We start from the raw sequence: 26,718 nt of genomic DNA on the forward strand, positions 1-26,718 counted from the left end.
ATCCTTTTACCCCAGTTAAAATCCGTACATTATAGACATGGCCTAAGTGTATTTTTAAAAGGCAAATTTGTTTTCTTATTAAGAGCCGTTTATCCATTAAACAAATACCCATGTGCCAGTTCTAGCTCAATGTGTTGGGATGCAGCAGTGGGTGGGAGGTAGGTACTTGCCCTCTTCTCATGGAGTTGCAACATAGTTGAGGGACAATAGACGATAAATAAGCAAAGAGGTAATATTGTATGTTGATGAGTTCACTACAGACTCATACAAATGAGAGGTGTTTTTCACATTAGTGATGGCTTTTGTCAGAACAACTGGTTGCTCCTCCGCCATCGGTAACTCACCCTGGTTATTGCACAGCTGTAAACACTGCAGTCTTGTCCTCATGGGTTCCTGGGAGTTGTCTCTTTTACAGTAGTAAAGGGTGGCATGGAAAAGTAGAGAAAGGGTGAAGTCCTGTACTGTAAGCATGGTCCACAAGGACCCGTGGGATTTCCCCATGCCTGCCTCTCTATGCCCATCACCCTCCACTGATATGTTGGCTCTCTGCTCTAATACGGTGTATTTCAGTCACATCCCTGAGTGTGTGCTACTTTTCCTTACCTGGGGCATCTTACCATCACCCCACTGCCGCCTCCTCCTCCTCTTCTCATGCATGAATTAACTCACTTGTAATGTCTGTATGTCTGAGGGCCCAAAGACCCTGTGTGGGTTCTTCATGGGTAAATCCCCCCAGTTCCCATGGGCACAGCACCTGACACATTGGAGGAATTTCAGCTGATATCTGTCCTTGCCCCTGTGGTTCTGCATCATAGGGGAAGAGCCTGCAGACTGAATCACAAGCCCAAAGGCAGCCAACCCCTGCTAGGGGATGTCTTCCTCATCCTCTAACTAAATGCATACATCTTAGGTACCATTACCCAAAAATTCATTCAATGCAAAGGAGACGGATCTGTTTATTTTTGCTTGGCAGTCCTAATTCTGCCACTGTACCAAGTCGGTGAAACATGACAGATCTCCGTGTTATGCTAATACACTACCTTTAAAAATAAGACCCTTAATTATAAGTTTAGTATTCAAGTATTTAATTTTTCAAGCAGTTCTGTTAGTACTGTGCACTCAGCAGGCCCTGTTTGTCTATTAGAAAGACAACAAGAAACAAAAAATCCTTTCCAAATCTGAATCCTACTATTGGAGACTTCTAGGTAATTAGAGTTTGAACTTACATTCACCTTTTCTAGGCCTTAGAATAATAAAGAGAAACAAAGATTTCCTAAGGAAGTCATTGTGTGAACTAAGGTACCAGTGGGACTGGAAAAGGAATGTTAACTACTTGGAGAAATGAAGTTGCATGAAGCACTTGGAAGTCATTTAAATAGTATCCATTGGCTTTCAATATAGCACTAGTTATAAATTACCTCTAGCTAGTTTCTAAAGGTCTATTAGGATATCTGCTTGGGAATCCTTTCTTGATCTTTAGATGTCTTGATCTCCTGAATTGTCAGATGTAATTATACCTATAAAAATATATTCCATAATCCTGATATCTGTCAGACCCTCCAGTGATCTAAATGTGTGTGTGCTCCATGTTCCTTTTTTCATTCAGCAAAGATTTATAAAGTTTATGCCTATTATCCTGGCACTTAACAGTGTCTTCTTTCATTGTCAAAAGTAGCAATATGAGAAATAAATTACGTGATGCCCATGCTATTTAGACATCTGTTCTTGAAGGCAAGACTGTAGAAGTGTAGTCCTATGTTTTACAAATATTCATTGGACGCTTTCTGAATGCCAGACATTCTCCCAACAGCTAAGGCCACACTGTAAAGGATCCCAGGCAAACAGAGTCCCCCGATGTCATACAATGAATGTTCCAGTGAAAAACTGGATGGTGATGACAAGACAGATAGCAAATAAATGAGGATATAAACACAAAAATAGCCGACATCCATGATGAAATCAAAACAGATCGTGTAATGGAGAATAAGGAGATCAAGTGTCTTGCAAGGGAATGAGGGACGGGGGAAGAAAGGCCATCGAAGTGGTGATATCTATGTCCACATTGAATGAGAAGGTGCCACAGCTCTTATGACTGGTGTTTTCTTTAGGAGGCTCTGCTCCTGCCCAACTTCACAAGCACTTGTTGACTACCTGGTACACTGAACCCTCCATGTCAGGACCCACAGACGAAAACCTAAAAATAAGTATTGTTCTCATTACATTTGTGCCCGATTTCAATCTTAAAAAAATAAATTGAACGGTACAAAGACTAGGACACATGACCCTAGAATTTCTAAGCACCCAGCCTCAGGATAGTGCAGAGAGCACTTGTCGTTACATTACATAGTACCCCACAGCCCCCAAGCTTGTCCGTTTCCAGCCCCAGTCTTAGAGCGCCGCTCTTCTCTGATCATCACCCACCCCCACCACGGGCAGATAGTAATGTTTCCAAAATGAGAGAATTACATATTTAGATCATGCCTTAATCCTCGTGCAGCACAACCTAAAAGCAATAAGCAAACGGCGATAATCAAAAGCAAAAAATGTATGGCACAGATGAATGTGTTTCTTAAAAGAGACCAAACTCTGGAGCTGAAAGGGTTGGAAACTATCATTGAAAAGCATCTGTACCTTGTCCCTTCTGAGACAGTGTGCCAGCAGCTGTCTTTTATATGAGCCGCTTTCATTTTTCCAACTGTTGGTGGCAATGGGGCAGAAACCATGAGAGGAGATAGTTTATTTAGTCACATTAAAGTGGGCAAGCAAGTTGCATGGGAGTCTGACTCCAGCACCTGCGGCTCTCGGCTGACTTCTTTATCAAAGGCAAAAAAGTTCACACAATTGTCTCAGTTTATGAATTTGCTGGTTGTCAGGCAAATGCTGGTGTGCTGGATGACCCAGATGCTCTCCCCACGAGCCACACTTCGCAATCGAATCCACAGAACTACATTGATCTGGGGAGAGATTTTGAAATGAGCTCTTCCTTTATTCTCGAAGTGTCTGGAATGCCTCTTTAATGTACACCTGATGCTTGTCATATACTTTCTAATTGTGTTAAAGATTTCAAGGTCAGAACAGTTTGAATCCAATTTATTTCACGTCAGAAAGACTGATTCTAAGCTTCCACTAAGGGATCCTTTTAGATAGATTTCAAAGATCAAAGCTTGTAATAGAAGAGCTTAATATTTGGATTAGTCATGTTCTTTGTTGAATTTTCATCAGTTCAGTGGAATGTAGAACTCCCTAAATTTAGCATAACATGAATTATTCATAATTATTATTTAACTGATAACACTCTAAGAATGTTATTAATCCCAAACGGTGATTTTTTCCTACTTCATATTTTTTAATTCAATGTATGTGAGTTTGTGTTTTCTATATTATGTAATCCGGCCTGATTCTGTTTCCCAAATGGCATATAATTTTTCTGTCAACTCTGGCCTGTAAAGCAAAAATAATTTTGTATTAACTCCAAAGTACCACCACTTTGTGATTTTTTCTGGCTTTTTTTTTTTCTTCTTTTTAAGCAAAGTTAAGCTGGTAGTCTTCAGTTTTAGTGTCTGCATAAAATGTGATCAGTGTGGTATCCTTGATCAGGCCCAGTCTAATAGTTATAACAATTCAAACTTATTTGCTATATCAAGTAATTAGTTCTTATGACAAGAGAATAAGAAGCTAAATATAGAATGGTAGAATGGAGAAAACAAAAGACTGAACCAGAAACCAGAAGATCTGAGTTTTTGAGCTGACTTTTCCAATGGCAACTTGTAGGTCTTTGAACTAGTCTTTGCAGAACTCACTTGCACTACTTTTTATTTATAAACTGATGAAATGTTGGAATAATTACTTTTTAACATCTGTTGGTCAAAGTCACAATTATTGGAGCCAGAAGTGTTTTAGTAAACTTTTACAGCAATACTGCAAGTATAGGCATAGGCAGAACTTCACAGGTGAGGTGATAAGTAGCTTGCTCAAGGTCACATAGCTTGTCAGTTATGGAGGAAAGATTCAAACCCATATTCAGGTGTCTCCAAAGCCCCATTTGTTCTACTTTGCCCCGTTGCATCTGACATTGTACTTGTAAATGTTCCTGTAGGTCCATGGCCCTGTGTATCGCTTTATAAAAATTCTCATAATTTATAGGTATATTTAAAAATAAGCAGAGGAAATGGATCTCAGATTGGAACACAAAGGGAAGTAAGGGTTTTAAGAAGTCCCCCAGAATTTTAAGCCTCCTAAATGTATACTTGTTTACTAATCAATAATGTCGCATATTTTCTAGCCCATCAATTGGAACGTAGCTGCAGGGAGCCAATATTACCTGGGAAAGGTGTGACTCTGATGGACACAGTAGCTGCAGGATGGCCAAAATGACTCTCTCTGCCCTTCTCCTTTTGTGTCACGCGGGGAGCTCCTTATTGGGATATTTCTGCTGCATATAGGGTTTTACGGTGGTCCACCAAGTTTTGTTAGCTTTTAATGGGACTGAAATTTGATCGTTGAGAGTAGAAGTGGAGATGCGTGGCTAGAACACACTACAGAGAATTCTGGAGCTCTTTATTTCCAAGCAAAGCCAAAGGTGCCTAATCTTCCATCCTTGAAAGACCTATCATGATCCGTGATACCGTGGTCTATCTCCAACTCTAAAACTGTGGTTTTGTTATTTCTTCCTTAGCTGACCTCACTCCCAGATAGATGGTCAGGGCTCAGACTAGTCTGCTTTACTGTGAAAGGCTTATGGAATCTTTATCTTGCGTAACTTGGGTGTTCTCTAGGATGACAGGTATCCGGACGCCTGCAGCAATTTTCAGGTAGGCCAAGGAATCTCTCTGTAGGGGAAACCCTTGGACGTAGCTCTGAATGCAAAACTGTTACCACATCTTCCATCTCTAACAATGCCAACCATAGGCCAAAGATCAGTCTTTAGGTTGCAGATCAGGGCCAAAATTTTTCCCTAGTCTGTTACATGAGAGAATAGCACTGATCCCAAATCCATGACCACCAGAGAGTATATGTAAAACAATGTTTACACTTAAACTTGGATAAAAAAATCTAGGCAGGATTTTTTTTTAAGTTTTTTTTTTTTTTTTAAAGTAAACTCCACACCACACATGGGGCTCGAACTCACAACCCCAAAATCAAAGGTCACATGCTTTACTAACTGAGCCAGCCTGGCACCACTAAGTGATATTTGTTAAGAGAATTTAAAGTAGATTCCAGTATAAAGAGCCCCACGAATTTAACTGAACATTTTAGACAATGTAACTTTCCACAGCTTTCAGAAATTGACTGACAAGTACCCAAAACAAATAAAGAGCTATCAGAATAGAAGATGTTAGTACTATAATTTTAATTACATTTTACTAAAGGAAAATATGAAATATATGAATATAGGCAACACATTTATTGCAGAGGGTTGACCTAAGTATACGTCTCAGACTTGCCCAAGTGGCCTAACAATTACAGCATAGCATCTGACGCCTGACTTGGACCAGATGAAAACCTTTGAGAAGCACATGCTTTTGGAGTAAATTAGATCTTTGTTCCAGTCCTCCTAGCTGTGTGATTTTTGCAAAAAAATATTTAACTTCTCTGAGCTTCAGTTTATGAAGTGAGAATATTAATAACTGTGTCTATGAGTCTGAGATTGGGATTCTTGTTGAAGTGATTTATTTATTTGAGGGTAGTCAGGAGAACAGGTGCTCTCAGAAGAAGGGAGAGCCAAGTAAGCAGGATAAGGAAGGGAAAAGAACTAAGCAAGAATATGCTGTGTCACCTCTGTATCAGCACATCGTATTCACTTAAGTAACTTAGTCCCTCCCTCCATAACAAGGAATACTTTTGTAATGACAAAAGTATTATACAATAAATTCTTAACCAGAGACCTATGTGATAAAAATTAATAGATTGACATGACCAACTATTAATGAGGTTTTTGTTAGTATCCCGTGGCTTCTTTTTCATTAGTTTTGTCATCTAGTATTTGTTACTAATATTAAGTAGCAGGCACCAAAAGCTTAAGAATAAATCCACAGGAGGAAATACTTAAAAGGGAAAACACTGTATTCAAAAACCTAAATGTTGGGTGCACATCAGAAAGGACCACCATCAACTTGAGGTTAGTGACATTGAGCCCCACCCTTCGTGGTGTATGTTGGCCAATCCCTTGTAGATGTCAGCTCTGGAAGACCATTATGCATATGCCTTGAAAATTCAATTCCTATTCAAAAGAAATAATGCCCGGGTGGAAAGCAAACCAGTCATAATATTCAAATGACATGCTATAAGCCCAAAGTGACTTCTTATACTGTTGTTATTATATTTACATGTCTGCAGTGCATTGGGGCTTGTGGGTATGTTCATCTAAATTGCTCAGATATTTTATTTGATGAAATATGTAAGGTTAAATAGGTATGTTCTTTATTGCTCATTTTTCTTGTATTTCCTTTTCCACTTTCCCCTACTTTGCATTGTTTGGTCATATTCAAACTGTCCAGAGCTATCAAAATCATAAGTTTCAGTTAATGCAATGACCATATGCCAGGGCCGTAGAAGAACTATTGTTTAAAGCATGCCACTATAAAGGTATATGACGGCTGGCTCCTTGGACTTGAAAGTCTGGTCAGAGAACCACTGCACTGACTCCATTTCCTTTTATGAATTTATAAATTGACAAATATTGAAACAGTTTTGTGAGGTTTTTTACTGCTTACATTTTCCACATCCCCTTTGTCAGGAGCCCCAGAGTGAAGTCTGAACACTTCAGGGGGAGTGTGATCTGGTCCTATACACAGGTACCAATATAGGTCTCTCTGTGGGTGTGTGTGGGGTGTGTGTCTGTGTTACCAGTCATGTACCTCGCTGTCTTTTTTTTCCTGGCATTCTTACCATGCAATTCTTTTTTCTTTATTGCAAGTAATTATTGCTAATTTAACAGTAGGCCCAGTATCACCGTTGCTCATAATGAGTTCCCAATATTCGTCAAGGGAGGAGAGGAAAAGACTCAGAGAATCGCTAGCAAACCTACCCTACTATAATTTGGGTCTTAATTAAATTGGAAACATATTTTGTAAGGGAGTACTTTTCTCTTTTTTATAGCCTGAAGAGTAGATGAACAGAGTCGATTTCTGTTTTTACATCTCATGGGTATTGCTTGTTAAACATCTTATCTATAGCAACTATTGAATTCAAGTTCCAAATACATTGCTAGTCCTCTTTTACTTTTATTGAAAAACATAAACCCAAACAAGAGGAATCCAGATGGTGTGTCCAAGGAAATGCCCCCATTTTCAGATTGAAAGCATCAGGATATGCATGGTAGCAATCTTCACCCTTACTCTGAGGGCAGAAGGAATCCAAACTACAGTATAAGAGGTTGGTTTGGTGGGTTGGGACCAGGCAGAATCATTAGAGATTGCATATCATAAGCCCAGTAGAATACCAGTAGAAACGGTTAACACCATTTCTAGGAATACCTATGAAATAACAGTTGTTAAAATAAATGCCTAAAATAACAGTTTTAACAGCCATCCGCTATATTTTAGATATACTGTTAAGGTGGTTTCTATGTGGTATTTTTTTATTTATATAACCAATGGGAGATGACTCTAAGGAATCCTCGTCATCTCAGTACTTTTCACCTGAATCAGCATAATTGTGAGTTCTGAAGGATGCCAAAGCCTTTATAATATCCAAATATTCACTAATGAACTGACCATCTAAGAATCCATCCCCCAACCAACAATCTTTCTCCGCTGACACATGTTCTGTCATTTCATCAGAGTATTTGTCGGTCAGTCTGTAGCTGCAAATAGAGTATGTACCCAAAACAAAGGGATATAAAATGGAACACTCTGTACACCAAAGATTAAAGGGAGCTCTTGAGAAAATGGATGAAAAGTGAGTCGAAGGCCAAAGACGCTGATTATCAAGCTGCACAAGCCAGTCATGAAACAATGGATCTTTTATAGGGTAATCATAAAACTACATAAGAAATAGTAATAGCTGATGTATTATTTGTCCTAATAACAACTACATTGTTGCAGTTATCATCGGCACGGTAATTGATATTAGATCAAATAAACTCACTTGCATACTTTTTAGTTCCAGAAAAAGTCCCACTTAGACTTTATTATTAAAAGTAATTTAATTCCCATTTAAACTGATTGATTGTTAAGTGGCATTTTCCCCAGCATGAATTATCCTCAGACAGTAAGAACTTTCTGTAGACTTTATCTTACAGAAGAGGAAATTCACGTGCAGAGGAGTTAAAATACTTCCATGTAGTCACATCATTTACGAGCTGTTAAATCAAGAGAACTGTTTCCAGCTAGAGAATTTTGTTGCCAAGTCCAGGTTTCTTTTCACCATACATGAGCTATTTTAAAATTCTCGTTCTCTTATATTCTATATCACATTGTAACTTAAATATCTTTAATTTGGCTACATAATTTGGCTACTGCTTTTCCCCTCACATGAAAATTCACTATCACCAAAACAATTTCTTTAGGCTCCTGATTTTAGGGGTTCCTTTTAGAATAATCAGTGTTGAGAGATATTGCTTGGTCGGCTGTTCCTTCCCGTCTGATGTTCGGAATCCCAGGCAATTTTAGACTACTGCCATTGGAGACAGTGGGCCTCCTTACTGGTGCCATCTGTATTCCATGTAGCTAGATTTAATATTTGCAATTGCAGGATTTGTGAAAGAGTGCTTAATTTGGGGGTGCTTTCTCTGATTATTTAATTTATACAACCCAGATATCCCTGACTGATGAGAAAAAAGAGGGGTGCCTAGGAGGCTTAGTTGGTTAAGCCACTGATTTCAGCTCAGGTCATGATCTTGGGGTCCTGAAATCAAGCCCTGCCTCCTTGCTGAGCGGGGAGCCTGCTTCTCCCTCTGCCTGCTGCTCCCCCCTGCTTGTGCATGCTCTCTCTCTCTCTCTAATAAATAAAAATTTTAAAAAAGAAACTTCAATTCTATCAAGTGCCCCACAGAAACCTTTTACACACTCATGCCTTCAATTAGCAGCAGGTTTGTCATTGAACTTTAATATTAGCCACTTAAACATGACAATATGCTTCAAAATGTAGGAGTATTGTAAACTCCTTGCTATTAGAAATGTGTTCTTGGTAGTAATTGGCATTGTTTGAAGACCTTATTTTTGCGTTAGGATAGCAAAAGACAGAGAAATCATATGGCTGTGCTTTCAGTGGATGATTTTAAGACTTTCGTTATTTCAAAAAGTAATAGAATCATTGTTTTTCTGTTGAATACATTACGTTGCCCCCACCTCTATGTCCAGCAAAAGATATCTGTCACTTTAATAGAAATAACTAAAATAGTTCTAAAGTAATGGCCATCTGCATGCCATCAATTCAAGAGCAAACTTGAAATTATTTGGTTATGATGAAATAGAGCCTCTTTAGCTGTGATAAAGGCAACACTGCATTGTTATTATTCTTATAGCAATAGAATAGAATGCAATTATAATGACATTTAGGGTAATAGGTATTTAGGTCAAGAGAATAAATATAAAGATTATTATAAAACTGAAGAGCATTTAAGCAAGAGTTAATGTAAAATCTTGAACCAACTGTATTCACCAAGCAGGGACATTTCATATGAATGATGTCCAACTGGTATGATTTTACTTGAGTGATGCTGGGTAGGACATCAACAACGCATGGTCTTCATAGGAAATCTCTCCCGAGAAGAATGGGTCAATTCTGTTGTTTACCAAGCATGTGTCATTGTTGACTCAAATTTTACCTTCCCGTAAAAGAAAGGGGTAAGTAGCTATCCTTGCTCTCTAACTCAGGGCTAACACAGCAGCCTCTGGAACAAAACTTTGAGTTTGAATCCTGTTTTGCAACTTAGTAGTTTTTTTGATCTTAGACCAGTGAATTAAAGTCTCCCTCATTTTCCTTATCCATAGTATGGGAAGAATTTTCCTTTAGGGTTGTTGTTATTCTTCGGCATTTAAGTATTTAGAATATTACCTTCGTATTTGGTACCTTTTCAATAATTGCGTTGATATATCATCACACATTTTCAGATACCGGATATCATGTAGACAATGTATGAAAATATGAATTAAACAAATATTCAGTGCTTAATATATGTGAAGCACCATGTTAGGGACAGAAGCCCAAACCTCAAGGATGAAGAATGCAGTGATTAGAACCTCCTAGGAATGCCTGGGTGGCTCAATCGGTTAAGCACCTGACTCTTTATTATTATTATTATGTTCAGTTAGCCACTATATAGTACATCATTAGTTTTTGATGTCGTGTTCAACAATTCATCAGTTACGCATAACACCCAATGCTCATCACAACACGTGCCCTCCTTAATACCCATCACCCTGCTATTCCTACCCCCCACCCCCCTCCCCTCTGAAACCCTGAGTTTATTTTCCGGGGTCCATAGTCTCTCATGGTTCATCTCCCTCTCTGACTTCTCTCCCTTCAGATTTCCCTCCCTTCCCCTATGGTCTTCCATGCTATTGCTTATGTTCCACATATGAGTGAAACCATATGATAATTGTCTTTCTCTGAGTGACTTACTTCACTTAACATAATTCCCTCCATTTTCATCCATGTCGATGCAAATGGTGGGTATTCATCCTTTCTGATGGCTGAGTAATATTCCATTGTATATATGAACCACATCTTCTTAATCCAGTCATCTGTTGAAGGGCATCTCGGCTCCTTCCACAGTTTGGCTACTGTGGACATTGATGCTATGAACATTGGGGAGCATGTGCCCCTTCTTTTCACTACATCTGCACCCGACTATATTGGCTCAGGTGTTAATTACAGGGTAGTAAGTTCAAGTCCCATGTTGGGTTCCACACTGGGAGTGGAGCCTAATTTAAAACAAAAACAAAAACAACCTCTTCGTTTTCCTCAAAGGTTTTCTGTGAGGGAATTAGTTACCAAAAAACTGATAATCTTCTGGTAGCCAGTAAGAGGTCTAGTCCACTGAAAGGTGAGTCACTCTTACTTGTCTCTGAACTTGAGGGCATCTGAGAATTATTCTGACCCAGGGCTTTCAAGTGAATTCTGTGTTGAAGTGTCCTCCCTAGCTTTCCATTTTTCTTCACATACAAATCTGGAATCCTTGACATCAACTAAAACACCCCATTTTAAATAGCTTTACTAGCACTGCCTCAACCTATTCTTCCTCTAGCTCTGTTTGGGCCACATTGGCCTCCTGTCAGTTCCTCAAATGTGGTTTGCTCCTTTGCATCTCAGGACTTCTTCACGTGCCCTTTCTTCAGCATGAGACACTTTCTGTACCTCATGCCTGGCTGACGTCTTCAGATTTCTGCTAAAGGTCAGCTGCTCATGGAAATGTTCTGACTCCTTCCCAGACTGGCATATACCCCCATCACATGCTCTCATGGTACCCTCTGTTTTTCTTTTTTATCACAAATTACAACTACATAGTTAACTTTATAACAACAACGGAAGGACATCCTATTCACAGAAAATAATAATGCAACTACTTGCACATAGTACCTCATCAAAAAAAACAAAGATTAAGGACAGGAATGAGTGGGGGAGAGAGCAAGAGAGAAACATGGACATCTAACTTCTTTAACGGGTTTATGACCTGATACCTACATGTGGCCATAAAATGACATGGGAGTCCCGCTCTTTTCTTGGCTATTCCTATTAACCAATTGCCTTTTTTTTTTTTAATGAAATGCAATACCAGTATTTGAACATGTTTTTTCAAACATCATGCCTCCTTCACATAAGCCAACAACTTCATCTTGTATTCAGTGAAAAAAAAAATTTGGCCCTAAACTGTAGGACAGTTGTCCATATTGAATTAATTCAAAAATAGTCTGGAGACCTTGGGTGGCACCTTCCCAAGGAATTTTCTAGGGTAATTTGGGTTGTGTGCAATTTTTACCCTACTTGCTAATTTAGAACCTAACAGAAAAGATGCAACTCTATTTTCAATATTTTTAATGTTGGCCTAAAATACAAGGTCTGTGAGGGCAGGAGCTACAACTGGCAATCTCATCCCTGTATCCCTAGCACATAGAAAGATGCCGGGATCATAGTGGAGCTTAATAAATATTTGCTGAATTAATTAGCATTCTCCCAGTGTTTACAGGATCAGTCTATTTGGGCAACAATACAGAGTTTGGAGTTAGGAAGACTAAAGAAGTAAAACACAGACAGAATTCCAAAACCTTAAGCATTATGCAGACCTTACATAACCTGCATATCCATAGAAACCTCACTTAAAATGGCAGAAAAACTGAGAGCCAGACGTGACAAAGTTCAGTGTATTTTAACGAATGTATGTAAGGCAGCATTCTGTTTTTTAATGCCCTTACTAAGCCAGCCTATAAACAAAAACCCAACCCTTCCTTATCATTTTAGGTCGAATGAGCCGGACTCGATTTATCATTATGCCAACCCAAGGGGAAGGACGGCCATGCCCCACAGAGCTGACCCAGCAGAAAACCTGCCCAGTAACGCCCTGCTACAGCTGGGTCCTCGGCAACTGGTCCGCATGTAACCTGGAGGTAGGTCATGTGATGATGCTTAAAGAAATGCTTCTTAGTATGTCTAAAGCATTTGTCTGGTCAGCCTACGTGCTGATGGGATCAATTTCACAGCACCAAGGGCCTGGCACAATGTATTTTTATGCAATAGAGCACATGCAAAACTACAACCAAATGACTTAACCTCATGCCCTGTGGTGTTGCTAGGAAAATAGCCATTCATTGGGCACTGATTCTAACAGGGTCCTGGGACTTTCATCCTCTTACGTATTCTCCGGAATACAATGTGATGTTCTTGGCTTGTTGAAAATACCAAAGTATTATTTAATTAGGCAAAAACCTGATGTGATGGAAATGCACAGCTTGCCGTATTTCTTAAACAGGCGCTTTTAGGCTTAGATAAAATCTTGTATAGGCGCAGAAAACCAAAAAGTATGAAAGTTATATTGTAACATTATTACACGAACCAAGGTTGCTACATTTTCCTCAATGATTACTTTTTTATTGACCTGAGATATAAACGCCTAGCCCCATCATCATATATCACATACCCAGAGCTTTTGCTGGATCAGCAAGGATCGTCCACTACAGTTCTCTGTGGTTTCTCGTGTAAGAAAAAGCACATTGATTTTATTTTCTTATTTTACTAGTTTATCCTTCAGTTCATATTCCAAAGCACATTTTAATTAGGTAACAATAATCGTGATTACACGTTAAGAAATCCGCAGAGTATTCTCATGGAGATGTTTCGTGTTCCTGTCAGGATGACATTGTCATGCAGCATTACTATCTTGCAGAAGTTAAATGTCCATGTATTTTAATACGTCCCAGAGGAACAAAAATGTGTGGTACGTTTGTTCAGTCTCCTTTTTACAGAAAATAAGATAACCATGCTCATTAATTCAGTAGTAACCTCATGGCTTTTGATACGAATACTTTGTCTACCAGTTGAAAATCTTTCCTAACTCTTCAGCAATTTGTAAATGCTGCTTGGAATCCCAAAAAGGAAATGGAAGGAATGTTTTTCCTTAACACTGTGATGACTGTTGACGGAGTAGAGAAAATAAACTCGAAGAATTCAGGAACCCATTGCAGGGGAAGAGAGAGAAAAGTCTGGGGGGGGAGGAAGAGAGGGGAGGAGGTCTGATAAAAACCCCTGCTCCAAGTCTTGCCAGGCATACAACTACTACTCTGCCTTACTTGTTCTTTCATCAACCTTCCCTTTTTATCTTCTTGGGTGTCAGGAGCCTTTTTTTTTTTTTCACACACATATCTGCCCACTTGTCCCATGGGGACATTATGGGGAAATGCCAAATGTAGTGTTTCATGTTGCTGTCACATACTGAGCTTTTGCCAGAACCATAGGAGCAAGAGCAGTGGGTTGTGAACATTCTCTGTAGAATTGCGAGTGGGGGCTGGGGCACGTGGCGTCCATTGGAGATACCCAGGCTTGGAGGCCCTGGGAGACCCTAGCGGCAAGTGTATCCAAAACTTTCAGAGCTGCTTCTGATTTCTCAATGAACTTCTTCTTGTTCACTGGCACCTCCAGCCAGGAGGAAACTCTGCAGTTAGACTTAATCCAGGCAAAGCTCTTGAAAAACATGTCTGTAGTTCATTGTTCCAGGGGCACCTTACCCAAACAGGGCCAGTCAGCCTTCTTCCCTAAGAATTTGGAATGGAATGGAAGCTGTTCGAAGACAGTGTATTTGGGAACTCTTTACCTGCCACGTTTTCCTGCCTTGTAGATAAGTAGCTCAAAAGCAAGAAGAAACAAAGAAGGTGACACAGAAAAAAAGAAGAGGCAAAAGAGAAAGGGAAGCATGATGATAGGACTTGAATTTTGCCTGAGTTCAAGCTACACTTCAGCTTTTCTTGAAGCCTAACTGTGAACTCTTTGGGAGACCGATAACCCAGTATCTTTTTCGAGGGTTGCCTCTTCTTAAATGTCTATGTCAACAGAGTTTGGAATAACTGATCAAAATACGTGTGGGCCTCTGCACACAAGGGAAGATCCCCTCTCTCACAGCTGCACTCCTGCTTCTCCTTGTCCTGGATGCCCTTGCCTGCCAGAGACAGGTTGGGCACTCATTCCCTGAAGGTGGTGGGGATGTCCAAGTGGCCCACTGCCAGCCAGTGGATCAAACCATCAGACAAGCTAACACAGGGCCCGGAGGATGTGACAGTTCGGCCGCAATCTTACATGGAAAGAGATTAGACAAGGAAGCGTTCATCCTCAGGCTTCACTTTTTTTAGTGTTTCCTAATTCTTTCTTTCCAGAGTCCTCAATTGATAACATGTATCCGCACATATGTTGATGAATGTTTTAGGAGCTCAGACTCCTGAGTCTGTCAGACTTCATTTTGGTCAAGGTTCTGTCAGTTCCTAGCTCTTAAAATTTTGCCAAGTCTGTAAGCTCTCCAAGTCTGTTTTTTTGTTGTTGTTTTTTTCCCTATCTCTGTCAGGAGAGTAGCAATGGTACTTGTTTTTCTGGGAACTTTTGGTAGGGATTACACCGTTTTAATACAGTGCTTATCATGGTACCTGACATAAATTAAGAGCTCAATAAATTGTAGTTGCTATTATAATTTTGATTAAAACTATGATTATGATTATTATCACCATCTGCCTCTCCACATCTGGTGGAGATGCCGATTCAGAGCATACAAAACACCCATTAATGATGCGGACAGCGGAGAGCCAGCGAGAGAATCCTCGCTTCCTGACAGTCTTGCTCGAAGAAGCCTGGGTCTGTTTTCAGTCTCTAGTGTGTAAAGCTTCATGAATGAGAGTGAGTGAATACTTGCTTTATGAATGAGATTATCATTCGGATACTGATTTCTCTTCATCTTATGGCTGCTGTTGTCAAAGATGGAAGAGATTAAGGTTGACTATGGATACATACTAGGTGCATATTATTGTTTGTCTTGGTTTTTAAAGGAATCCCTGATGGAGACTCGTTTTCTGTCATTTCAAACAGAACTCTGATCAACTGCATCTTTTGTTACCCGAGGTTCCAGACAGCAAATTTCAAATTTCATGCATGCCGAGGTGCCTTCAGACTCTTCTCTCCAAGCACTCAATAGCAAAACGTAGACCTCAGACAATTCTGCAATGGAGTCATCATCCGGAATAATGACTTCTAAGAGAGACCCCTCCCCTAAAAAAGAAATTCAACTTATAGTATTTTCCACTTTAGAGAGTAAACATTTACTAGAGCTAAATGAATCTGCGAATTAACTCTGACCTCTGTTTATCTCCCCAAAACTGCACTTAGGTTCAAAATTAGGGCGCATTTCTTTTGACAGTTTCACAATAGCTAGAGAAATGATTAGAACAATTATGAAGCATTGATAAATCAGGTGTAGGAATTGCCATCTTAGAGAAACAAATGATAATTCGTGTTAAAACATCTCTAAAAGCAAAGGTGATGGCCCCAATTTATGTGCCTGTTTGGATTTTCAAGTTTTAAGTTGCTACAACTTGGAGCTCCTCTGAGTTGCACCTTTTCTTTCTTGCTAGTAGGTCCTTGAATCCTAACTTCCTTATTATGTAAAGAATTTTTCTCAGCAGCCACTCCGTACCAGCCTGTACGTCCAGCAGTCTGTCCACAACCTGCCCTTGGCACTCAGCTGCTGCTGCCCCAGTGCCTGGCCCTGGTCGGTGCTCAGCAGGCCCATTAACCTCCAGACCTGCTCCACGCCCCGGCCCACTATCCTGACTGCGTCGGTCAGTCACCTCCTTCTTTGCTCCTGCCACTCCAAAGGCCACAGCAGCTCCAAAGCCTTGGAAAGGCAGTTTCTAGCTCCTGCAGCGGGGAAGGCATGAAAAGAACATGAAGCCCAGTTTCCCAGTGCAGAGCACAGTTGCTGGACTGCCCCCTAATAATGAGTGAATGGATTAGAGCGCATGGCATCCCTGACTGCAGCAGCAGGGGTGCAGAGATGGGAGTTCGCTCTAGCTCTTTCTCCCTCCCTCTCTCCCACCATATGAGCAGTAGTCAGGAAAACCTCTAGCTCTTCCACTGACTTCTGGAATTAATGGGAACTGAGTAACACACCTTGGAAGTTTAGGGGCGTTATTGCCGGGATTGCCTCCATCCCCCACCTTCAGATGGTCTTGAGGCCTGGTGTTACCACAGGGCCCGTCTGGAAGATATGGGTGTCCAAGAAACCAGCTGTGCTTCCCTGTGAAGTTGAGGCCAGCTTGGTAACACACTCCCTTGTCTTTGCTTTCCCTCCGTTCCTGCTGTGGTTAGTTCTTTACCCTCACTCTTGCCATCCTGGGATTTGGCCTCCTTTGCATAGAAGCTCTGCCTCCTGCCCTGTTTTCTAAGGTATTTATGGAAGAACACAGCTACTATCTAAAGCTGTCCAAATATCCAGTGGACTTCTTTTTGAAGTATGAACACCTGACAAAAACTGAGGACAAAATACTCATGAGTATCTGCCAAAAACGTTATAGTAGGAAACCTTTCATCAGGCAGATTGTTAGGTCAGCCATCCACTAAGAGCTTTCCAGTTCTAAGTTTCTGTTTCTGTGAGATACTACACACGGTTTTCTTCTAATTGCCCAGAAAAATCTGAGTGGGATTTGTATTGGTGTCTTCAAAAAACATTATTCAACACAGAAGGCATGCTGGTAAACAACTTCTTGTGGCAAGAGAGAAAATCAGTGTTTTATTGGAAACCCCAACCTAATCCATATGAGAAAGTACTGAATTCCCTACCAAAGAAAAACAAGCAAAGTGAAAGAGAAATGTATGCCCCGTGGCTGTACACGCTCTCTTGGGGAGTGATTATGGATTAGGCCATTTTAATACATACACCTAGACAAATTTCGTGTCGTTTGTTCTTTTCAGTCAATCCTGGCTGAGTTCCAAAACGAATCGTCATATTCTGAGTACATACATTCCATGGAATAAATTTGCATTTCTACTTCAGCTTCTCTATAAGCTCTAGGAGACTTGCTCAGTGATGCTTGATTGTCAACATTTGAAAGAGAACTCCCAAGAGGAGGAAGCTGCTGATTTTCTTGGGCAAGACGTGGCAAGAACCAAAAAACTGGGAGATGCTAAGTGTTTGGGTAATTCTGACAGTATCCTTTCCTTTAATAGGGTGGAGACTGTGGGGAAGGAGTCCAGATCCGCCACCTGTCCTGTGTGGTCCACAACGGTTCAATCTCTCACTCGGCTATAAGTGTAGCTGAGGCACTGTGTGGAGAAATGCCCTTTCAGTACAGCATCCTGAAACAGCCGTGTTCTGTGCCTTGCCCAGGTATGCAGTTTTAAATGATTGGGAGGGACTTCACTGGTGATTTTCAAATTCTTTTTTTATTTTTATTCCTGGAGAAGCTCTTGTGGGAATTGAAATTTTGAATTAACCACAATTAAAAATGCAATAAAGTTATCACTTTGGAAGGTCCCCACAGCTTCAATGGAGGCGAAGTAGGTAAGAGGCAAAAAAAAAAAAAAAAAAGCACTAGTCTTGGAAATTTAAGAATGAAGTTAGAATTTTGTCACCTCACTGGTGTTTTATCAGGGACATAGAGTCTAGTGCCTTGGACAGATGCTGCTCTATCTAGAAGATGTGTTACTAATGCCTTACCTGACAGTATCTAGTACCCTGGCCAGCACGCAAAAAATGCTGACTGGATCCTTGAGTTGTTGAACCCCTGATAGATGGTTTGGTGGCAGCAAGTAAGGCTGTAGGTTCATGAAAGTATTCTGTCATCGTGAAGGTCATTAGTAGTTACATATAATGTATGAGCTGATTTTAATCCTAATAACCAACCTAGCTTGTGTGGCCTAAGTTTAAGGTGGCTGAATATATACACACGTGTGTAAACACATATTGTGTGTGTATATATATGTACATATGTATGTTTAAAAATTCTTTAGTCTCATACTCCACTTCTGAGACCAACTTCTTCCCTTTATATGGTTTCTGTGAATGTCTGTTTTGTGACATTGTGTCTCTTTGAAAACTGAGTTACTATTTTGAAGAGTTTATTATTACTAGAAGACACATGGTGTCCTCTAGATAAGACTACCATGACTCGAAGTGAAGTAGTGGCAATTTCGTTTTTGGTATTTTCTTGCTAACCTCGATCAAACCATAAATCATCATTCGTGGTATATTCTAAGTGGAAAATTGGTTAAGGTATAGGGTATAGTGTGTACAGCCCACACAGATCACTGTGCCGTCACCACAAATGTCACTGTGCACCCTGTCCGTGTAAACGTTCTCAAGTGCTAGTCTTCATGTTATTTTCCTTGCTCTGTTGTACACAATATCCAGGAGACTGCCACTTAACGGAATGGTCAGAGTGGAGCCCGTGTGAATTAACCTGCATCAATGGAAGAAGTTTCGAGACAATGGGCCGCCAATCTAGGTCAAGGACATTCATAGTCCAGTCTTTTGAGAACCAAGACAGCTGCCCCCAGCAGGTTCTAGAAACACGCCCTTGTACAGGTACCAAGAGCGCTTTTCGATTCTCAGCCTTGATTGATCAATGCTTATTCTATTTTATGTGAGGTGTAATAGAACCGCTGTTATCGTATTTACTTGCAGGAGGCAAATGTTATCACTACACATGGAAAGCAAGTCTTTGGAACAATAATGAACGAACTGTATGGTGCCAACGTTCAGATGGCATTAATGTCACAGGTATTCCTGCCTAAGATTTGTGTGGGCACTTCAGAAAGATCTCTGAGTGTTGCTGTTTGTGAGAAGAATTAGCTTACAAGTTATAAGCAAGAGAAGACTGGGCAGGTGGCCTTAGATGATCCCCATAGCAAATTGTCATTAGACCATATTTTGTTTTAAATTTGTAATTGAAGTATACTTGGCATATAACATTAAATTAGATTTAGGTGTACAACGTAGTGATCTAATAATCATATATAAGATGCCCACCATGATAACTGCGTTAATTTTATTGACTATATTCCCTATGCTGCATTTTTCTTCCCTGTGACTTATTTTGTAACTAGAAATTTGTACCTTTTAATCCTCTTCACCCATTTCATCTAACCCACCCCCACCCCACCTTTGGCAACTACCAGTCTGTTTTCTAAGTCTGGTTCATTTGTTCTGTTTTTGGATTCTATGGATAAGTGAAATCATATGGTATTTGTCTTCTTCTGTTTTGCTTATTTCACTTAGCATAATACCCTCCAGGTCCATCCGTGTTGTTACAAATGGCAAGACTTCGTTCTTATGGCTGAGTAATAGACCTTTGCATTTTAGAAAGCAAACAGTTTTGCAAAGACCCATAATCTATTCAACAAATTGCACAGTAAAATTTCCTTAAATATCATGTTCTGAGACAAAAGCTGAAAAAGACACATGAGAGTTTAAAACAACAGTCTCTGAAGTTTTAAACCATGTACCTTCCCAGTAAAAAGTTATTGACGACATATTATAAAACATACAAAAGTTGAAAATAAAAGGGTGGATAAAGATAATATATATTTGTTAATGGTGCAAAAAAAAAAACCCTCTTTTGCTGTAAATTATTTGTATCATGCAATGGAAACTTGGTTTTGGATATTTTGCTAGTCGTTATTTAAATATAGACAGAGCAAAGTTTTCCTTACTCAATCTGATTATACAAATGATCTCGATTTTAAAGTTTTTTGAGTGCCTTCTCAGTGAAAGTTGTCATTTTGTTTTTACTGCTCCTGCAGCCAACAGAGCATATCTTATCAATGAGAGAATTTCTATCCTTCTGTAGGAATTGAAGAATTGTCAGCTTCATCTTGTTTGCCTATATTTGCGTGATTGGATTCCCTTTAATCCCTAGTTTATCCATACATTAACTTATTTTAAGCAGCTTGCCCATTCTGTAAGTTATTGTTGCAACTAAGTACACCGTAACTCTGCTGAAGCAGGACCACCACAGGCAGCATCCCTGCAGCACGCCGAGAGTTGAGGGCACACGATCAAGTTCTCCTCCGTGTACTTGTTGCACGGCCCCGGCCGTCCATGGATGAGCTCAGGTTATCACTAGCAGCTGCTAAGTATTACAGGTTCATTTCATTTTTTAAATTTAAACAAAATATTGTATGAGCTATACAAATTCCAGTAGTTTCTAGCCAATTCCTTAGAGATTATCCCCCCCCCCCCCAGCAGTACAAGACCATGTGGTTATTGCCACTAATGTCCAAATTATCCATTTCACATGTAGGTGTAATTCTAGACTTTAGGGATTTTTTTGTTTTTTCCCTGTGGGGATTTTTATTCTTTCAGTAACACTAGGAATTACACAAATATGTTTCCTATACCATTTTAGGCTCTAAAGCGTTATTGGGTAACAATTATAGTAAGGTAAAAGCTAGAATCTATAAGTGAAACCAGTATCACATAAATACAACTTAACTACTGTCCTCAAATACATCAGGGTCTTAGCCTGGTACCTGCATCCCGAAAGGCATGACTAATATGTAAACGACTGCAGATTAGAGAGACATTGTTCCATCCATTTACGCAAAAATATTTAATACCTGCATCATTTGTATGACTGCCTCTCCCGGAGCTTAAACATTTCCTTTTAAGAATGTGTCAAACAACTCCAGATGTGAGTGTGTGTGTGTATGCATTCTGGTTGAGAGACATTTTAAAGTTTTACCAAAGAGCTTGCTCTCGCGGTCCGTGAATCTGCCCATGGCATTCTTTTAGCATTGGTCGTTGCCAATTGGCTTATTGCCTAGTTGGAAAATAATATACATAGATGGGGTCTTGGAGCAGATATATTTTCTGCTCCTGAACTTAAATTGAAATTTCATCCGTTCTTTTCCTGATCCTGGCCCGGCACACAGATGTTGCCCTCAAGAGAGAATGACATTGCCAATGAGCAGGTACAAAAACTACTGCAGCCATCTTGTTAGCAGAGCCTCCCATCTTGAACAGTCCTTCCTAGAGTAATCAATAAAATACAGCTGGACCGTGTGTCAGCAAATGAGTATAAAAAAGAATGTTACAGAGTGGCCAGTGCCAGAAAGGAAAACAATTTTTTTTTAATGTTTAGTATAGAAAAGTCCACACATGATGGTGGGTTTTTGTGTTGTTTTTTTTGTAGGAGGCTGCTCGCCTCAGGCACGTCCTGCTGCTATCCGGCAGTGTAATCCGGCCTGCAGAAAACCTTTCTCCTACTGTACACAGGTGAGTCCTGTACTGGAGCCTTCTAGACCGTTAGCTGCTGTCTTCTGCATAATGCCCTTGGGTGTTTTCCAGTAGGCTACAGCCCCGGCAGCGGTTCCATGTGCTCACGGTACCATCTAGAGGAATTTGCAGGAATAATCACAGCTATTAAGGAATTTTTTTAAACAGGGCCATGTCTTAAGGCTATAGCCAAATCTGCCTTGCAGATAGCTAATTGATATTAGCCTTGCTTATCAATAAATGTTCTGTTGATTAATTCTTTCATTATTACCCTTTCAGCTACCCAAACTATTTTGAAAGATCTTATCAATGTTCATATTTGCTAATTAAATTGATTACACTAGTATGAGTAAATTTTCAGTTCATTTAAAATAAGTTAAATATTTGGCTATGAAGAAAAATTATGTATGCACATGCGCACCCTTTTTTTTAAAGAACTCTTTTCGATTCTTCTCCCTTAACTCCCATTTACCACTGCTCAGGAATTAATGCAGAATGTGCAATGTATTCTAATCAATGGCACTCACAGGGCATAAATCAAGTTATGTCATGTTCCTTAAAGAAACAGTTTATGTGCTCTTTCCAAAAATGGTATGGATGAAAGTAATTCAAGCCCTCAATCCTATTTTATGGCGCTTTCACTTCAAGGTGGGTTAATTCTTTACCACAGGAAAGCTAGTGCCTAAGCTTACAGAGCAGAAAAGAGGTCAGCAACAACTTCATATGCTAATCAGGTTTGCAAAATAGAAGGTGTAGCTTTTCACCAACTGTCTGGATACCCTCTTTAATAAAACATAAGTACCTTTTGCCTTGAACTTTTGGCACATGTGATTGGTTACAGCTTTTCACTTCAACTAGACGTGATATTGTCTTAATTAGCTCGCTATTGAACACGGTGTAATATCTTCAAATGAAATGCTGTAATGTTATAGGAATGTTGCCTTTCACTAAACAATGGACAATTATTAATTTTACCCTACCTTTCTGACCTTTTCCTTTTGTAGAAGATTGAGGGGCCCTCCTTAGGTTTAGTATCGCTCCTTAAAATCGTGTGTTCAGTTAATAATCGATGACCCAAATATATCGGTCCTTACAAATCACCCAGACTTGAGCGGCTATGTGAGACTAGGGTCTGTTCCAAAATTGCCAAATAGTTTCAGGTAAGACACCCCTACAGTGGAGTCATACAGATTCATAATTTTATGCCTAACTTGTTCTAATGTCTTTACGTTTGCTGGAGGACAGAAGAGCAATTATTTTCAGTTTCGCTTCTAGAGACAGAAAGAAATCTTTGTTATATCTCACCCTAGCCAGCATCTTGGAGAGGTTTATTGTACATGAAATTGAGCAGGAATTCACAGAGAAACATGAAGGACACATTGTCACACTGCCAACTAAAAATGCGATGTCGTGTGACCCTCCAAGGAAGAATGTGGGACATGAGCCTTTGGTGAAGTCTTTTTTCTCCACCTAGGCTGCCCTCCTTGAGTAAAGAACCAAGGCTGCAAGCAGAGAGGTAGTTCAGACTAGTCAGTGATCAATGGTAGAAGGTGGTAAGCCACAGTCAGCAGCTGGTGCGGCAACAGACATCAAAGGGCACAAAGCCCAAAGGCTACGTCCATAATCCCCGTTGTTTTACTTCTCAGCATCAAGGGCAGCAGGTTGGAGTGATGGGGCAGGAATTTGAAACAGTTTGGGGGCGGGAGGGAGAGTGGAGGATAATTTGATTAAATGCCTTAAACATCTCTGTAAGAGAGAAAAGGGTAGAGTTAATGACCTCTGTTGACAAAGAATTGTGATTTCTGACTTGGAAGGCATGAAAATTGTCAACCTGTGGAAAAATCTGATGATGCATTTAAGGGCTGACTTTGGAATTCGCAATAAAGAACTGCTTGGTTTTTAAGCTCTTTGGCAACTCGGTTGCTGAAAAACCCCAAGTTGCCATAACACATCACACAGGTATTAAGTGATTATTCCAACGTTTACACTGTTCTTTTTCATCACCGTATAACTATTTTGTGTGCTGTAGGGTGGAGTCTGCGGCTGTGAGAAGGGCTATACGGAGATCATGAGATCAAATGGTTTCCTGGATTACTGCATGAAAGTACCCGGCTCAGAGGATAAAAAAGCTGACGTGAAGAACCTCGCAGGAAAAAACAGACCTGTGAATTCAAAGATACATGACATTTTTAAAGGATGGTCACTTCAACCCCTTGATCCAGGTACATTTCAATTAAGAGTAAGAAATATACATGTACTCGTGGGGCGTTGGGGTTCATATTGTCACCACTGCTTATGACATAAAGAATGGAGGGAAGGAGAAAAAGAGGCGAGACTGAAGAGGTGGTGTGGTCCAATTCAAGGTTTCTCAAATTTGAATGCCAAAAACGGGTAGTCCCTTTTAGTGTAAAATGTTCTCATGGATGGTTGACGAGAAGTCTCTTTCAACCCCAGTCTAAGAAGTACAGAATTGAGTCCCCAGAATGTTAACCGTTAAAATTATCTTCTCATTGTAAATTACCTCTGCAAGGAAGAATGCCATTATAACTGTGAATTTGTGTATATAATTGAAATTAAAAGCAAAAAGTTAGATCAAGAACCTGCGGATACCTTAGGAACTGTCTAGGGACCCTATGTGGTTTGAGAAATGCTGGTGGAACAGTAAAGATCCTTAATTTCAGACACAGACCTTGGCATCAAGGCTCAGAATGTACCTGTTCTGTGATTGATTTCGTTAATGAGGAACTAGGTCCAAAGACACCTACCTTGCAGGACATTAGAAGCTTTCTGTGCATCCTGTCAGTCATTCTGTGCGGGTTGTATTGAGTGCACGATCTCATTAGGTTGCAAAAACCTAATGATTGATTTTGAGAATAGGAGTCTGAAACTGTGAAAATGAATTTGACCAAGGTCCTACCACCAGTAAGTGAGAGGATGATTTGAAAGGCAGGTTGCAGCATTTGTCTCAGCTCCCTTACGAAGTATGCAGAAAACGAAAGCAAGATTCTCGGTGCTAATCATATATACCTTTGCTAGGAAACAAAATGCACTAATAACTAAGCAAAGTGGCCTAACGGCATGGAGAGGGAAGACGTCGACAGAGCTCAGGCAAAACATACCCTGGGAGTTTCCTGCCAGGCTTATCAAAAGTGTCTTAATGATATGTTTAGATGAAGCAAAAACCAGAGCCCAGGCCCAAAGGACACTAGATCAGATGTACGCTCCTCAGCCCTCTTTTCAGGATGACCACAGTATGTTAATCGTTTCTGATTCTATGTCTGGGCATGCCATAGGTGTTTTAAAACATCTCATTTTGTGATTAAATTAGCAGTAGCTTCAAATCTGAAGGAAGGGTAGTAGGAAATGTAGCCAGGCTCACCCATTGCCTGTACAGCCCAGTTCAGGAAAAGAATTCGGGGGAGGTCCTTGGCCTTTGGGGGCTAATTAAAACATCAATGGAGGCATGTATGTGAATACACATATGTGTTTTTCTCATGTTCAGAGCGTAAATTGGAGCAACCTCTAGAAAGACATTTAGGCAATATGCATCTTACAGTTTGACCTATCATACAAATATATACATCTGTACTAAATGATGTTTGTTACAAATGCTTGTTATAAAGATTAGTGGAAAAATATTATCTAACATGCCTCACATTAAAGAGAACGAGACCTGCCTTACAACCTAGCATAGGAAATTGTTTTAAAAGTACAAAATATGTGCCATTTGTATCTCAAAAATGTGTATGCATGTACTCATCGGTTTGCATATACAAAGGAAACTCAAAGCTAAAGGAAAGGAAAATGGTAAGTGGTAGCTCCCGGCTTGGGAATTGAGAGAGGGTAGCAGGGTGACTCATTTTTCACTACACATCTTTTTTTTAATAGTTTCTTTTTATAAAAAGTTATATTCAAGTAACATGGACCACACACCTCTACACTGCGGATTTAAAAGTTCTGGAGCCTCCAAATACTTCAGCTCCGTGAGGTTTAGGAGTAAAAAGATGAAAGGTGCTTTTTCACTCAGTGCAGACTTTTTTTTTCCCCAATGTAAAAAACTCAGAAGAGGGGATTTCATGATTAGTGTTTCAAAGAGATCAGAATCAAAGCTTTGTTAAAAGTTTCATGACCATAGAAAAATATCATTACTACACTGAAACCTCATTCTAAAACCTAACTGAGGCTTTAAAGTGTCTTGTAAGCAAAAAGTGTAATGGGAAGTGACAATATAATTGAATGTAATTGTGATTTTATTCCAAACAAGTGTTGTTTACAATAGATTTTGATATTTGAAAGGCTTCTGTGGGATGAACAACTAAGATGCTGATATGTTTTTTTGGACCTGCAGTTAATTACATTCATGTAGTATAATGAATCTTCTGTGTGTGTGTCTTTCAGGAAGGAAGGCAGCTCCTTGGGAATGCTAAGGCATTTTCTTTCTCAGTCAACTGTGCTCACATAAACAGAACATAGAAAACCATACATAGACTCAAGTTATACGTAACATAGTAAAAAAAAAAAATTCACAAAATAGATTTGGTTTTATTTTTCTAAATTCTGGCAGATAGGACATCAAAATAATGTCTATAATGTCTATACTTGTACATGTGTGGTTATAATTTGACATAATTTGGTGAATTTATTACCTTATTTGGGCATGTAGTTTTTATTCCCTTGACATCATTTTTCACCAAAAGTGGTGATAGCCTCTTAATTTTTTGCTTCTGTGTTGTCAAAATGTATTGCAGTCCTTTTTGTATTACATGTACAAGACAATGCACCCATAAAAATACATTTTTAAAAATTTTTTATCTCAAAAAAATAGCCTGAAAATTGTTAGATTTTATGAAGTAATGATTACTGGTGTGTGTTGAGAAAAATTTGATAGACTGTTTTTCACCTTTGTTGGAGGTTTTCTAGCTGTCACATATGGGTAGGGTTCCACCACGATTGTGACTTATGCCAGTCTCAGAAATCAGATAAATAATTCAAATGAGAAAACTTGTGTATGCTAAGCTTGTTATTTAATC

The 26,718-nt window shown here is 39.6% G+C and overlaps 1 protein-coding gene across 1 annotated transcript in view; it reads left to right on the forward strand.

The window, feature by feature from the left end:
* THSD7B (thrombospondin type 1 domain containing 7B) overlaps positions 1-26,718 on the forward strand; it is a 576,660-nt gene that overhangs the window by 542,471 nt on the left and 7,471 nt on the right. The window contains exons 20-25 of the mRNA XM_057306371.1: positions 12,403-12,548; positions 17,641-17,800; positions 18,824-18,997; positions 19,097-19,192; positions 21,606-21,688; positions 23,718-23,910. Coding sequence (XP_057162354.1) covers positions 12,403-12,548; positions 17,641-17,800; positions 18,824-18,997; positions 19,097-19,192; positions 21,606-21,688; positions 23,718-23,910 — 852 coding nt within the window. The remainder of the gene's footprint in view (positions 1-12,402; positions 12,549-17,640; positions 17,801-18,823; positions 18,998-19,096; positions 19,193-21,605; positions 21,689-23,717; positions 23,911-26,718) is intronic.

The sequence above is a fragment of the Ursus arctos genome, unplaced genomic scaffold (assembly GCF_023065955.2).
Source record: "Ursus arctos isolate Adak ecotype North America unplaced genomic scaffold, UrsArc2.0 scaffold_1, whole genome shotgun sequence".
Lineage (NCBI taxonomy): Eukaryota > Metazoa > Chordata > Mammalia > Carnivora > Ursidae > Ursus > Ursus arctos.